The 15,988-nt window shown below is 41.4% G+C and overlaps 3 protein-coding genes across 3 annotated transcripts in view; 2 read left to right on the top strand and 1 right to left on the bottom strand.

Annotated features, from left to right (window-relative positions):
* Positions 1-237: 237 nt before the first annotated feature.
* On the top strand, positions 238-2,206 carry LOC120737212 (claudin-4-like). Its single transcript, XM_040037787.1, has one exon. It carries the CDS (start codon positions 446-448, stop codon positions 1,130-1,132), a length of 687 nt encoding a protein of 228 aa, XP_039893721.1. The 5' UTR covers positions 238-445; the 3' UTR covers positions 1,133-2,206.
* Positions 2,207-2,552: 346 nt separating this feature from the next.
* Positions 2,553-5,189, bottom strand: sbds (SBDS ribosome maturation factor). The gene is made up of 5 exons (XM_040037785.1): positions 4,963-5,189; positions 4,666-4,795; positions 4,375-4,575; positions 3,244-3,408; positions 2,553-3,107 (listed from the first exon to the last, which is right to left on the bottom strand). The coding sequence occupies exons 1-5, from the start codon at positions 5,088-5,090 to the stop codon at positions 2,982-2,984; spliced, it is 750 nt and encodes a 249-aa protein (XP_039893719.1). The 5' UTR covers positions 5,091-5,189; the 3' UTR covers positions 2,553-2,981.
* A 1,039-nt stretch (positions 5,190-6,228) lies between these two features.
* The window catches only part of tyw1 (tRNA-yW synthesizing protein 1 homolog (S. cerevisiae)), a 51,442-nt gene continuing 41,682 nt past the window's right edge, over positions 6,229-15,988 (top strand). Inside the window, 7 exon segments of the mRNA XM_040037777.1 lie at positions 6,229-6,386; positions 6,656-6,771; positions 6,907-7,039; positions 7,650-7,751; positions 9,746-9,940; positions 10,106-10,384; positions 12,543-12,659. Coding sequence (XP_039893711.1) covers positions 6,923-7,039; positions 7,650-7,751; positions 9,746-9,940; positions 10,106-10,384; positions 12,543-12,659 — 810 coding nt within the window. The 5' untranslated portion in view covers positions 6,229-6,386; positions 6,656-6,771; positions 6,907-6,922.

Raw genomic sequence — 15,988 nt, 5'->3', positions numbered from 1 at the left:
TATTTGCTGTCACTTTTCTTACTGCCACAGAGATTTAGTAACCTGTTGGGAGAAATCTCAGAATCAGCAAGAATTTGTGGCTCTTTAGATCAAGTTACTTCCCAGAAACACGGGCCAGTGGCTAAACATGAGCGCACAGTAGAAGCTTTGTTTTCCCCCTCTGCTGAGAAACTGTGAGAAAGCGATTGTTTTGAAACCATGGTAGGGCAAACAGGGATTTCCCTCCTCCACCCAGCCGTAGACACGCGGTGCCTTCTTTTCAAGAATACCAAAGAACTGGTTTCCTCTCTCTGAACACGGTATGCAAAACAAACAGGCGCACAAGCAAATGATCTCTGCCTCACACATGCACATGCACGTTAAAATAACACCCCACCCCACTGTGCTCTGCAGCCAGCTGTTTCTGGTTACACAGGCAGGTCTGCAGTGAAGAGGAGGACCCGGCATGAAGCAGAAGCTGGAGCAGAAGCTGGAGCTCGCTGCCCTCGGCCTCGGCGCCATCGGGTGGCTATGTGCCATTCTCACACGCTGCCTAGCCTTGTGGAAAGTAAGCGGCACCGTGGACAACACCACAGCTACTCTGCCTGCCTACTGGGACGGGGTGTGGTTGGAATGGGATCATTGGGATTTGGCCCACGATGGCAGCCTGCATTGCTCCTTTTACCGGTCTCTCATGTCTCTTTCTGGAAGTTTTCGGACGTGGAGAGCCCTGATTTTGGCAGCCATCGGCGCTGGGGCTTTTGCTTCAGTGATCGGAACAGTGGGGATGGTGTGGTTCCCTCAGCGAGGCCAGATCAAAGTGTTTTCTGGTAGTCTCTTTGTTTTGTCAGGGATCATACTGTTGGTTCCCATAGCTTGGACGTGCCACCACACCAGTCAGCCACTGGAGGGCGCTGTGGGTCTACAAAGGGACTGGGGACCTGCTCTCTACCTTGGATGGATCTCTTTTGGCTTGATGCTTGCCGGTGGGGTGTTTCTTACCACCAGATGCCCAACTGCTCAGAGGCAGGAGGAGCAGACTTCAGACAGCAGGTACCCAAATCTAGAGGAGGAGGCCAGTCACCCACTGAGCAGGATCAACAGGACTACGTTCACACACAGCCAGTACGAACGCAGATCAGAGCCTATCTGAGAGGACTGTGATGCAATATTTAACCGAGCGTGAGGGATTAAACTGGAAAATCAGCAAAGAGCTGAAGAAAACTTGTGGCTGCAGGTTAGGTAATGATGCACTGGCTTAAAAGTAATGAACACAGCACTGGAAAGTCATTTATCATGGGGCTAGTTTCACTGATAGGGATGTGGGCAGGACTTTAACTTTGCATGTTGCTTTGCAGTGTTTTCACCTCCAGTGAAGATAGCAAACTGTTCATAATGCAGTACTGTTATACAGTTTAAATTACTTTCAAGTGATACTTTTGGGTGTCTGTTGCATTACTTGATGAAATTACCAATTCTGACCGATAATAATGATCCCAAAACTTATCGCACAAATACATTTTACTGTGTAAATAAAGCAATACAACTTTACATGGACTGAACTGTTGGACACAGAAAAGCACTGCAAATTATTCAGAAACATGTTTTAATAAAGTTGTTTGACTTTTTTTCTTTTAACTAGTTATGCCACTGAGCAGATGAAGAGGTGTGAGGGGCAATTTAAAAATCATATAACCATCAGTTTTTCAGTCTTTTGAAAATGTTTGATGGAAATAAAGCCAGAGTCTCTGAATAGATGAATATTTGTGGCCCAGTGACGAATAAGACCATAAACGTACTCATCCTACTCACACAATAAGCAGCAGGAAACAAGCATGAATTACAGTCTTCTAGAAGAACGCCAGCAACTGGATATCATTGCACGGATTAAAGTTTACCAGCACCACATCAGGTGCTACAACCTCACCCAACATCACCCAGCAGGAGTGCATACGAGAGCTCAAACGTGTGACGCTGCTGGACAGGAAAAAGTCTGCGTTACATCGGATTAAGCCGATGTGCCAAAAGCACAGATTATAATCCAACAAGCAGAAGTGAACCGTTTCCTGTGTGTGCTGCATGTGAGAAAGGAAAACTGTGGAAAATATGCTCATTCTGAATTTGACAGTCTCTGATATTCATGTGTGAACGAGGATCTGATTTCTCAGCTGTATTTCTTTTGTTTGACTTCTGATAAAAAAAAAACAACAACAGTTGCATCACTCTTTGGGCTGCATCTCACTTTTACTTTATAGTTTCTTCTACTAATGATATTTACAAATGCTGTATTGTCACTTTTCTGAACACCTTTAAGATAAACAGGATAGTCCATGGAATTCTGTACATTATTTTTTTTCTTAAAGAATAAAACGGAGGTAAATTTGTCATTACCCTGTGCTGGTTTACTATCCATCCTCTTAATTGCTTTACCAATTCTTGGTCTTGGGGGCCTGGAGCCCCTCCCAGCTGTCATTAGGTAAAAGGCAACAGGAACCCTGTTGCTGTGAGCAGACAGTGCGAACCACTGCGCTGCCTCTGCAAAGCAGCGTATATGAGAAAAATCCCCCAAGAGATAATATTTTGTATAGTGTTTATTACAGACCAAACTTATTATAATAAAATAGAATTTACCAGGATAAAGAAATGATCCACAGATAATAGGATGGGATACTGAGCGCGACTACATGGCACACGACTTTGTGTAGACGTTCTGCTAAATTAGTAATCGACTTAAAAAAAAGTGAATAAATAAAAGAGAAAACATCAGAAATAAGCACCGACTTTAAAGTTCAGGCATAAATTCTCAAACCTGCTTTCAAAATATATTCCACTCAGCAAATTATAACTTCTTTCAGTCAAATTAATCCTTACAGGGTGAAAGTGGCTGAAATTGTGATAAATCAGACCATAAACATAGATTTTTTTTCATGAGTTTGCAGTCTGTGTGCCCTAATGAAGCGTGTTAGTGTGGATAAGGTGCAGAGTTCTGACGGGCAGGGTTACTATAGTTTCTCATCTCCCTCCTCCACATCCTTGAGACTGAGAACCTCCAGAGAGCCTCGGCCTTTAGTCTCACAGCGGATCAGCTCATCGATCTCCCTGAAGCAGCCGGGATCCACCAGACACACCTGACAGACGCACACCCACACATTTCAGTTTAAAAACACAAAGCTGATCTGCAGAGCTTCATGGAATTGTTCATATTATTGAATGAAAGTAGAGATTATTCAGTCACAACCACAAATACCATTAAACGCCGCTCACCATTTCCAGCTCCTCATCAAAATCCTCACTCTCCACGACCTGCAGGAGCGGTTTCAGCTTCTCCTTCAGCCTCTTGGCCTCTTTGGCTGGCAGCACCAACCGCAGCCTCATGTGGGCTCTCTGGATCTCCATGCTCTCCTTCAGCTGCCGAATCACCTCCAGGGCCTGAAAACAACAGCACACATCTGTTTATCAATGATGTAAAAAAGCATCATCATTCACTGCAGAGAAGGCCTGAAATACACAGATTATAACTGCAACAACTTCCACACCAACAAACTGAAGTCAGGAGGGGCAGAGTATGCGTGATCACCGAGCTTCAAACATTTAGTTGCTCTTTGTTTACTTGTCACCGGCAAAAGACTTTGAATTCACTCTCGTCTATTTATTTGTTTTAGACACAAAACTCAAACTACTGAAAAAATATGAAGCTTCCTGGCTTGAACTTTCTAGTGGGGTCTGCTTGTTCTTCCTGTGTCTGTGTGGGTTTTCTCCAAGTGCTCTAGGTTCATCTCGTAGTCTTTGGACTATCAGAGGAACTGGTGATTCAAAATTGGCAGTAGGTGAATATGAGAGCCTGAGGTTATCTGTCTGTGTTAGCCAGGATGCCCTAATGCCCTAGTGCTATGGGGTAGACGCCAGCCACCTCTCTCAAGACCCGTATATATAACCAGTTTTAAAGAAAATGGATGGATGAATTAGAATTTTTTTTAAATATATTTAACATTATTTTTAATGACTTTACAGGAAAATACACCCATTCGTGCACTATTTTCCATCTGAAGTTGCTGTTGGCTCCATGCTAAGCCTCCAGTTCCTCCTGGGAGATCCTGAGGTGCTCTCAGGCCAGATAAGAAACTTAAGCTCTGCAGCAGGTTCTCCATCCCCCCACAGGGTCTCCATACATACATACCCAGAAAACCTCCAAATAGAGGTGCCCAGCAGGCCTGAGATGACCAAACCATCTAAACTGGCTCTTTTGACATGAATGAGCAGCACCTCTACTCTGAGCTCTCCAGATATCTGCTTAAAGGGCTTTGAGTGCTCAGGTAAAGTAGAAAGATGCTAAATAAGAACCAGCCCATTTACTAACACAACACAAGAAAGGGAAACACATGGTATCCTCCTCACCTGCTGCTTTGTGCTCTTGTTGGGCTTGACAGAGTAGTGGATGTCCTTCATGGCCCGCTCAATCAGACTGACTGTGTACGGCCTCTTGGTTTCAGGGTTGACGCACTTCTCTGCCACAATAGTAGCTATATCCCGGAACATGGTCTCCAGCTGAGTCTGCCTCTCTTTGTCTGACACCTGGAGCTCTCCTTTGGCCAAGATCTTCAGGAGAAAAAACAAAACAACCAAGCCCACATGCAGTAAATAGCATGGCTTATGCTTACAATGTGTACGTATGGGGATGTTTTATACCTGTTTACAGATTTCTGTAAGGTCGTCAGTCCCAAAAGCTTTGCTTAAGTCATCCTTCTTCGCCACCTGGCCTTTGGAAACATTGACGAAAACAGAGTGCGTCTGCAAAACCTCGTCCAGGTCCTTCTCTCTGTAATGAAAACATGACGTTTTGGAGCATTTTTGGCTGATTTAGCATGTAACGACCATCGAGAGGATTTAAAGTGGAAGATAAATGAATTGTCAAAGCTTCCTCTAGCAACAACGAAGTAAAACAGCAATCAGGCACAGGAGGCGTTAACATCTCCTGGTACTCACGCTCCTGATCTCCAGCTCATAACTTTGTTCTTGTAACAGGCGATTTCAAATCGCTTCCCGCCTTTCTTCATCCTCACCACCGCTACGTTGGTCAGCCGGATTTGATTCGTTGGCGTAAATATCGACATATTTGCGATTACCACAAACAGTTGCGAAGCAAGCGCCGCTGACAAGAAACGTACGCTATCACAACACCACCCGTATTCTTCGAGTGTATCCTAAATGGCTGTTCGGTATGAAACTGTGACTTCGAACATCAGTTCCGAGTCAGTTTTGTTTCCTTTGTTGTTATTCGTTTAATAAATTAAATAAATACATATATGCATAATTAAATACATATTTATGAAATTTAACTTTTCAAACTGTTATTATTTTCGAAATAAAACGCCACATAAATTGGGCACTGTTAGATTAATGGTTGCAGAGTTATGAGATAACATCATATTTAATTGTCTGACAGCACAATCTATTCTTATTTATTGTTATTGACAGCGTTAAGTATTAAAAACATTTTGAACTACGTGTAAGTCTTATTTTGAAATGAATAATCGGACGTGCTTAATGCTGCTGTCATGCCTGCATTAATGCAAGTTTGACGAATTTCTATGTGCAGTTCGCCGCTGTGACCACTGGAGGGCAGAAAATATTCCGTTTCAATTTAAAGCCACCTGCAGTTCTTTCTTCCTACATTATCATACTTTTCTCTGCACGTTAGTGATTTCGCCTAACAATAGTTGTCACATTATCACGGAAGTTAACACAACTACCAGAAAATAGCTCACAGCTTTTCTCAAGCCTCAGTGTTGTAATTAATTTGAACGTTAGCATATTTTAATCGGTCTATTGCAGTTCCTCCATATGGCCACAAGAGGGCGATCTACAAAAACGACTAGGGGTATTTGTAACCGAGCTAGCTTACCAGAATGCACAAGTGCAGTTATTTGTTCAATATCAATTGACATTGCATTCATTTTATTTTTAATGTCCGGGTCCCCTCATCTGGCGTCAGTTTACAAAACGTTAAAAGGAATTAAAATAAAAATGACAAATTAAAAATCCTTCTGGAAACAACAAGAAAATCAAAATAGACATAGTGTAATAGAACCACTTCCTCTATAGACTTTCAAAATAAAGCATATAGGTATGAATGAGTAAAATATTCAAAATTAAATCCAAGAAGATGAATTTCATCGTTTAATTTAACTTCAGCTGCTTTTTAAAAAGTCTGAATGTCCATAAGCAAACAAACTCAAGCCGTTGGACGATCCGAACTCAACTTCCCAGCATTCATATCGGCAAAGAATATGGTTGCGCAGAGCTTCAGGTGCTGAAGACTGTGTGCAAGTAGTTACTTGCAGCAATGCCAACTTTTATCGTATTTGTATTGCTTTTGGCCTCCAGCGTGTCTGCCTCGGATTCAAAAGGTGAGTTTATTTTAAATATTTAAAGCAACTGAAAACTCTCTTCAAGCTGTGTTTTGGCTAAAGGAGGGTAGCATTACTAGCTAGCATGCGTTGCTCGCCAGTCCCCCGACTTTTATTTTTCGCAGGTAGCTTCAGGTTGGGATTTAATTCTGTTTTGTTGTTGCATGTGGTCAGCGGTGGTTTGGCAGAAACATATATGATGTGGCTGTTTTCTTCATCAAAGCAGTTCAGGATCTGAGGACTCAGTTTGATGTGTTTTCTCCCTCCAGTCTCTCAGGATGCCCGCAGTCCCACTGAGAGCTATTTCATGTGGTTATGGCACAGCAGGTTATACCTGTACTCAGCTGCTGCACTTGTTTTTGGGCTCTGGTTCTTACTGAAGAAGGTGAGGCACTTACTCATACCTTACTCTAATTTGTGTATGTGTTTTAGTCTCGAAACGGTCTCTGCAGTGCTTCTTAAGGTCTCGCTGTCTTGACCGGAAACAGCTCCATTTATCTCTGCACTGATCTGCTTTCAGAAAAGCGTTTCTAAAGATGCCAGCAAAGAGAAGAAAAGTTGACAAAGCTGCAAAGAAGAACGACAGAGAGACCAAGGAGGTTCATGTGTCAGGAGTCAAAATCTTCTATGGCTCACAAACCGGGACTGCAAAGGTACAAAAGTTGTTTCCTGCAAATCTAAAGTGACCAGATGAGAGCAGAGAAAATATGAGACACAGAGAAAGCGACTGATCAGAAACCTGCTGTTGGTTTTCCAGCCTGTCTCTTTTGTCACAGGGTGCCACTGACATAAGCAAAGCACGCAAACCCCTTTACCCTTTCAAAAATAAAACAAAATAGTAATACTAGTAATTATAATTACTCTACAGATCATTGACAACCTGAATCACTACACTAATTATCAGTTTCTGTATCAAGGCTCATGTGTAACTTTCACAGTCTGCAATAACAATTCATTACCCTTGTGCATATTTTTGCTCTAGCGTGGTAAAGTTACTGCATTTTAATGCATCAGTAGCACTCCTCATCTCACAAAGCACAGTGGTAGTAAAGCTTTTTGTTGCATACAGCAATGCTAAGCTAAATTTCATCAACCAGTTCCTGAGTCAAAAACTCTGAGCACTAAATTTTACACACATGTAATCAAGCACATTAAACGCAACTCAAATTTAAATCGATAGTATTTTGAAAAGTACTCAGCACGTGGTAATTTAGTCTTTACTGACATCTTAAAAGCACCATCTGAGACTCTCCATATGTTCAGGGCTTTGCGAACGAGCTGTCAGAGGAGGTGAAGTCTTTGGGTTTACCAGCCGAGGTGATTGACATGAAGGACTACGATCCAGATGATCAGCTTGCTGATGAGGTAAGCCAACCAAAGCAGAATATGCTCTTCAGTTTCATATTAGACTGCTTTATACTGTAAGGTAGAGACCCTGTACTGTTTCACCCTGTGAGCAAACACTTCTCAGGGGAATGCTAGGTGTCTGCCAAGTCCTGTTGGGGAGTATGGGGGAAGTATAGACAGAGAAGGTTAGCACAGAGATGACAAACAACACACAAGTGACATAGTTGGCTGGTTGATGGACCAGCGAAGCCAGACAGGGACCGTGCATCTTGGAAACCATAGACACCGCTGGAGGGAGAAGGTGTTGATATGTAAGTGCATATGGAGGGAAAGTGACCAGAGGCTAGTTGCACAACAAAACACAAGAGGTCCAGAGCCACTGGCAGCATAACTGAGGGTGGTTCCACAGATCCTCTAAGGAGACCTGGCAAACTTTTCTTTATCACCCCTACCTGTGGCATCATAGAGAATAAATGAAAGATTAATGCAGCTGTCAGATGGGTACTCTGTAAGCAATTAAATGCTGTTTACAGGATGCTCAGAAGCAGCTGTTGGGTGCTAATTAAATCTCTAAAATGTAACTGTGAGCTCATAAGACCTGCCTGTGTGTACTTCCAGGGAAGACCTGATTAGAACAGAATTAATCAAAGGAAAATAAAAATCGTTACTCTTATTTTCAAAGCTTGACAGCAAACACTGGCGTGATAAGCCTCAAGTTCTATTACTGCCAGCTCAGCTTAAGCTTCATTTCTGCTTGAGCCTTCAAACGGCCGGTGCAGAGAGCAAACATGTTCCTGCTCATCTGCAGAAAGATGGATTGTTGTCATCAGTCTTTTTATTTTTGTGAGCACAGTCCCTCTGTGCTGCATTTCGAGATGAATAGGAGATTGGTTGGCTGGTTGACAGCAGAAAAAGGAAAATAACTATTTATTCAAAGGGACAGTGATGCAGTTTTCAGTGACAGAAAAGCTCTACGTGAAATGTGTCTGCAGACATCTCTCCTTCAGTGCGACTGATTTACTGGTCAGGCATCAGAGGAAGGAACTTTTTTGTTTGGCACATTTGACCCTGTTTCAGTTCAGTTCATTTTATTTCAAACATTTCAAACATATGCTTTCACAATCATTACAAAATAATGTAATAACATAATGCCTAAAATGCTGAAACTGAATATGAAACACTTTACTTCAGTTTAAATATGCTAGCTTATGATTTATGTATAATCAGCACCACATCACCAGATAACACAATTATGGTTGTGCTGGAACCGGTCCCTTCTGTCATAGGGCGAGAAGCAGGGTACATCCTGGAGAGATGGGAGGAAGCCGGAGTGCCTGGAGTACCATGAACCTTTTTGGATACTCCAGCTTCCATCTGCCTGTCCAGGGTGTACTCTGCCTCTTGTTTATAGATTCCTCCCCATCTGTGACCCTGAGTTACGTAAACGGAAGAAAATAGATGACTGCATTATTTGTGGATTTGAGCTACTGTTGGTTCAGTAACAAAAAACATCCACCATCCATTGTCCACTGCTTCTCCAGCAGCAGTCTAACCAGACTTGCTCAGACTTCCTTCTCTCTCTGGCACTTCCCTTCCACCAGATGCAGATACATAGATTCCCAAGCCATTCGGGAAAAATAACATCTTCACGGTGTTCTGCCCTGGGGTTTGCTTCCATTTGGACATGCTGAAAACACCTAGGAATGCCTATACCACTTCAACTGGCTTCTTTATTGCATCTACTGCTGCTTAGTTTGTAGCCACAGGCGAGAGTAGGGTGTTAGTAATTGCTTAATTAATTAGGACTACCTGGTACATAATTATGTGTCAGCAGTACATCCAGTTAGTGTCCAGTGTTAGTGTCTCAACCTCTCACTGCATTTCGTCCCTAGTTAGTCCCAGAGACAAGTGTTTCCATATTTGGACAAAAAAAAGTCTTGAATGAAGAAACACTAAGCTTTTTCCCTCCTGTTTAACTCTTTCCTACATGCTGTGTTTACCTCTCCCATTAGTGCATCAGTAAGTCGGTGTGCGTGTTTCTTGTGGCAACTTACACTGATGGACAGCCCACAGAAAATGCTGAGTGGTTCTGCAAGTGGCTCGAAGAGGCATCCACTGACTTCAGATATGGGAAGACCTACTTGAAAGGACTCAGATATGCAGTGTTTGGCCTTGGAAACTCTGTCTATGTTGGCCATTACAACACGGTATGAAAGGTTTTCACAAAATGAGAAGAATGACACTGGTTGATAATAGTCAGCTATTCAGAGGATGTCTAAAGCTTCAAGGCTGTAGCTCAGCAGTTTATTAAGCCTGAATCACTTCAGTGCTTTCAGTAATTACTAAGAATTCAACCTGCTTTTTTCATACAGGTGTGTAAAAATGTGGACAAGTGGCTGTGGATGCTGAGTGGCAGACGAATCATGACCAGGGGAGAAGGCGACTGTAATGTGGTGAAGAGTCTTAATGGCAGCATCCAGGCAGACTTCCTGACCTGGAAGGTCAAGTTCCTGAACCGCTTAAAGACTCTGGCAAAGGGCGAGAAAAAGAGCTGCAGTGGGAAGTGTAAGACTGAGGGCTCCTGTAAGAACAAGAGGAAGGAGCGACAGGAAGAAGAGAAGAAGGCCTCTCCACAGAATAACAGCTCTGAGGTAAGGGCAGGAAAGTTGTTTTTATTAAAGTCTTCATCAAAATATTCAATTATTCACATTTTTTGGGATCCAGATATTTGCTTTTAAATATGTTTGAGCCTGTACCGTCTCAGCTTGGCAGCCTGACACGCCTCTCACTTCCAGCTGTCATTATCACGCATCAGTTCGCTTCATTATTGCCAACTTGCTAAACTTTGTATCAACGTTTAGCAACTTTTCTAGGAGCCGTGTTTAATTGCCATTGGACGTCTCTTCCTGTACTTTTGAAGGGAACCAGCACCCAGACAGAGAAAAGGAGACATCCTCTTGCTTCTGTCATTCTCTCCGAGCGATTGTTTTAAGATAGTATATCTTAATATTATTATCTATAACAGTAGTTCAAACGCACCTTTTGCCCCTGCTGATGGGCAAAGCTGTGAATACTCGATGTTAATTATCACCAAATCTGTTCTTTTGTGGGTGAAGGCTGGCCTTGTGCTTAAAATGACTAGCTGATAAGCCATTTAGTTTCTGAACATTCATTCAGCTGTTCTTAAATTTTACAGCAAACATCTACCTGCTGTGTGACAGACAGAAAAAATATTTATTGGTCCACACCAGTTGTCCAAGATTTGGTAGCGTGTCTCTATTTTTATATAATAGTGAAAGCAAGCTTCTGAGTGAAAAAATGCTGATTTCTCTGGCTTCTGACTGAGATTATAAACTATAGTCAGAATATGAAATATAGCCATGGGTTCTGCTTTTAAAAATGTCCAAGTGGTTTCTAAAGGCCAGCAAGAGGTGATTCACATCTTATTGAATACTTCATGAAAATCATTCTGTTTACATTTAGAGTAAGAAATGGGGATCAATCCAGGGTAAGCTTTCGGGTGGGCCTAGCATGTGATTTATAAGCCACTGCTGTACATGTGGCACAACTGTCCTCGATGTCTCAGTGATATTGATCTCTCTCTCTCTCTCACCAAAAGGCTATGATGGACGCCCAAAATGCTTTAAAAAAAAAAAAAAAGAGTTCACAAATTAATGGGTGACATCAGGGTGTCTCTGTCATCTTTTATAGACAGCCTACAAATAAAAGTAAAAACACCCACATAAAAATGTTAACTATCATCAGAACAGCTTTGTGGATACGATACCACACGTTGTAATATTATTTCCTCACTATTTGACTCCAGGCTTGTCCCACCGACTCTAAATGAAGCAGGTAAAGAGAACTGGAGAAAGAAAGATAGAGAAAGCGTCCAGCTTACATCTAGTTGGAGAATTGTCCTTTGGGTTAGGATAATGTAATATGACATTACACGGGCACTTTAGAACTCCAAGCAGGAGTCTGAAACAGACTGGCCAGGCTAATGGCTTCATGTTGCACTCGTTCAACAATGTGATTAAAATCAGATCAGACGCCTGAATTTCTCAGGAGTGTTATACTTGGCTTATTAGGTCCTTATTTAGTAGCAGCGATGTGCACTTTCAGGTGCAGCGTGGCGTTATTTAATGTTCTGCATGAAAATTGTTGTATTTCACTTAACACCGGTCTATCATGTGAAAATATGAAAATAGCACTTTTTTTTTTCCCCCACCGCTCTCTAAAATTACACATTTCACAAGTACAAAAAGACATTTTATGTACACACATGCGCACACAGCCTTCATATGCATCACAGCACACACAGATGATCAGTTGTCATGGTAGCGGGGACCTCAGAGCCAACTCTAGCTGAGACTTCCTCCCCTCTGTCTGCAACACTCAGCAGAGGTGACATTCAGCCGGAACCGAGAGGAGCTGAGAACTGTGGCGAGGGGACCATCGTGGTGATTTATGTACCCGCTGTACCACTCATGCATTTTATTCTCCTGCTGCACATGTCGGCCATGTGTCGTGATAAATCTGCTGAAATGCCATAAACGCGTACATAGTTTTCTTATTTAATCAGGCAGCCCAGGAGGACATAACGATGTTCAATAAATGTGTTCCACATCAGCACACTCATTCAATCACAACTTCGTTTTTTTTAATTTGTTATGGATTGGACCATATGTGAGCCTTTCTTTACTACATGCCATTCATCTTTATCACCGTGTCCCCGACTTTCCATTTTGACCTTGTTTTTTAACCACTTTTTGTGCTTCTTTATTTCTTCTTTCATTTTTTCCCCAGGATGATCTAGTGGAATCCAGCAGTGATGAAGATGAGTCCGGTCTGCCAGATGAGAAAAAAACGGTGCTCGACGTGGAGGATCTGGGAAATATTATGAACAGCGTTAAGAAAGCAAAGGTCAGGCTTCCTCCGCCAACATGTTAGCACCACTTTTTGCAATACATATGCTCGTGTTATTTCACACATTGACAGCAGAAACCCTTAGAACTAAGCAGAGCTTAGTATTTGTACTTGTAAATATGAGTTGTGTATACAGTACTTAGCAATTCCCCTCATAAACCTGCATTTTTGTTATTCTTGAGTCATTTTAAACTGTCACTCCAATGTCATCATCCAGCAGCTCTATTTTCAGCATTTCCATTTCAAGGTCTGCAAGCAGGCATCACTGTGGCATTAAGCTCCCACCACCTTCATCCAGTGTAAGTGCGTTCAGTAAAGAGATAAGAGTGGTATCATTAAAGGAGAAATGGCAGATGGTTTGATAGACACCAGACCCCGACAGACGAGGAGTGGAGGCTTGCGTAATAGTTAGGACGCCCACTCCACAGACTTGCGAGAGATGAGTGACTCAAGAAAAAATTGAAAAAGAAGAGACATTATCACTCTGCTGTTATAGGCTGTCCTATAAAGATCTTATGACCGCTTATATAAGGTGGACAGACGAGTACCCTGTAATGTACCTCTTTGAATGTAGCAGATTAGTGTAAGCTGCTCATTAGTTTCATTCAAAAAAATGGAAGAAATTGGAAATTCAAGAAAAGAGAAATTACTTTATTCAATTGCAGATTTTCATTTTTATTGATTTTAATCATGAATAATGCCAAATGATATAAATCTCTTATTTTTTTTATGTACATCGTGACATTTTTGTTAGTATGCTTTACCTTAAAACCTCTGTACTCAGTTCAGGAAGCACTGATGCACTGCAGAAATGAGCCTTTTTGGACTTCAGTCTGCTTGTTGGCAGATAAAGATGAAATTCATAATACACAACAACAACACAAGATAGATTGGTATCAGTACAGGAATTTTCCATAGTGTAGGCCCACTTTAGAAAATGTGAATGAGTGCATAGATTTTGAACTTTTAACTCTAATTTCAGTTTCACCGCTTGTGCCCATTCACACTACACCAAAGTCCTTTGGGGTCACATCAGGAAGGGCATCCAGTGTAAAACCTCCAAATAAGAAATTGCCAAATCAAATCCAACATGATTTGGCAACTCGATGTGGCAGCTCTTTGTCAAAAAGGGAGCAACTGAAAGTATCATTATTATTATTTTAAATTGATAATGATAGTTGTTGTGACTGTATCATTTCTATACATCCATTTTATTAATTGAAGTGAGGGGTCACAGGGGGACTGGGACAGAATTGAGGTAAACGATGGACAAATCAGCAGTCCATCACAGGGCTAACACAGAAACACAGACAGCCATAGACTGTCACTTGCAGACAATATACATTCATCGCTTTAACAGCAGAGCTGTGTGTTTAAAGTGTCGTAAAGATCTGTAGCAGTCCTGATGTGCAAATCGGTCCTCCATCCTGGGTATAGCGGCAGACGACTAATTGGTAACTTGAACATTCTTGCTCTAATACGTGGTGCTAACCACGGCACTACTGTGCCATGCATTTACTGTTACTTTTATAGTATTTGACATTTTGAAGTGATCACACTCTACTTTAAGCTTCTTTCACCAGAAATGTTACATCATAAAAAGACATTCACAGAATTATTTACTAATGTTGTCACAGTCAAAACACAAACTTCTGTCTCGGTCGACTTTACATCCAGAAAACTTTTAGTGTGGAGGCAGCTCCTGTCCTGAAGACGCACACAAGTATTTTATTCTGTTGTGTTTTGATAGATGTGAAATTATTATTTTCGCTGTATGTGCTCCTTTGGGTTACTGAATATTATGCTTCATTTGACTGCGGTTCATAGGAGACTTAATGCACTGAATGCAAAATGCTTCGTGCTGTCCATGCTCTCCCAGGCTCATCTCTTCCTGTGTGACAGTAATATTACAGTGTAGACGCTCTTGGAGGTTAGGACAGGCTACGTTGTAAGGACAGCACAAATGTGTTTATACAGCACAGCTGGGAAGTTAAAGAGACATTAGTTTATGACTTGAGGAGCCTGGGTTGATCAGTACTCTTCAGTTATGCCCTCCACAGTAAGAAGAGTCAGACTTCTTTTTTCTTTTCTTTTTTAAATTCATGAGGTGTTTTCATGTAGTTTTTATGATCAAGCTGCTGTTGTCCTTTTCCCCAAAGATATACCCATAGACTATTTGTTTATGATACCCAAGGCAGTCTTCTTTATTCCTAACCTGTCATGTAAGATTTAATTGTAACTGCTGTGGGATGATTTGTGCCATCACACGTGGATGCCAGAGATGACTTGGATTCCTGTAGTAACAAATTTATGTTGCTTTTGCATAATTTGTTCACACAGAGCGAGCAGTGTAAGATGTAATTAGTTTGAGCATTAATATTGTCAAGAGACAGCAGGTATTTAGCCAAGCTGAATACTCTGTGAGTAATCAAACTGTGACTAGAAAATGCTGTATCTGTGGGGCTTGTTACACTCTTCAGGCTTAATTCTGGCTGTTTATGGTGATTTTTAGTAAAACATTACATTTTCTTTAAATTTGACATCTGTAATACTGTAAGAGGACCAGATTTACAAATACCATTACAATGATGAAAGGGAGGATTTTTTTTTCAATTCGTTTTTTACAGGTTTTATATCCCACGCTGATTTCACAAGTTTCCTTGTGGCATTTAATGCTCTCTACCCCATTACACTGAAATAAACATCAGTCTCCTGTTCGTTTTTAGTTTACAATTATGGTGTAGTGTCAGTAGCTGAATAATTCACGCACAAATCACCTCGTGCTTGGATAAGTAGGTTACCTCGCCCAACCTGTCTTTCTCTTTTTTTTGCCATTAAGTTGATGTAGGTGCCCCTGTGCAAGATACTAAACCACACATTACCCCTTAGATGCATTGACTGACCTATGAATGTGGACATGGGAGGTAAAAGGTGTTTAAAGACACCAAATATTTCTTCAAACTAATAAAACACTGTGTGAATTGGTAAGTTTGGCTTGTAGTGTGAAATGAGCTTTGAGTGCTCAGTAAGAGTAAATATAAGTTTGCATTTATTGACTGATAAAAACTGAAACTGGAAGGATTTGTCTGTACTGGTGTCCATGTGGCTTGTATCCCAGATGGAATCAGGATGACTTGATCACTGCTAAACATTTCATGAATACATGTTTTGTTTTTTTCCTTCAGTGATGGACAGGCTGTGATTGGCTGTGGCCTTAATCTATATCAGTCTTTGGCTGTAGTTCCATTTTTATTCTAGCAAGTGCCTGCAAAATTCATTTTGCATTGTTGTCCTAAATTGATTTTGTACAATTGTTTATAGTATTG

Source organism: Simochromis diagramma, unplaced genomic scaffold (genome assembly GCF_900408965.1).
Source record: "Simochromis diagramma unplaced genomic scaffold, fSimDia1.1 OVJJ01000463.1, whole genome shotgun sequence".
NCBI lineage: Eukaryota > Metazoa > Chordata > Actinopteri > Cichliformes > Cichlidae > Simochromis > Simochromis diagramma.
This window is presented reverse-complemented; position numbering and strand designations above follow the sequence as displayed.

Excerpts from the sequence above, each read along its gene's own strand:
- sbds (XM_040037785.1), bottom strand. The coding sequence starts at position 5,090 with ATGTCGATATTTACGCCAACGAATCAAATCCGGCTGACCAACGTAGCG. Across the intron at positions 4,576-4,665 it reads TTACAGAAATCTGTAAACAG|ATCTTGGCCAAAGGAGAGCT; the intron begins GTATAAAACATC and ends TTTCTCCTGAAG. Across the intron at positions 3,108-3,243 it reads TTGATGAGGAGCTGGAAATG|GTGTGTCTGGTGGATCCCGG; the intron begins GTGAGCGGCGTT and ends TGCGTCTGTCAG.
- LOC120737212 (XM_040037787.1), top strand. The coding sequence starts at position 446 with ATGAAGCAGAAGCTGGAGCAGAAGCTGGAGCTCGCTGCCCTCGGCCTC.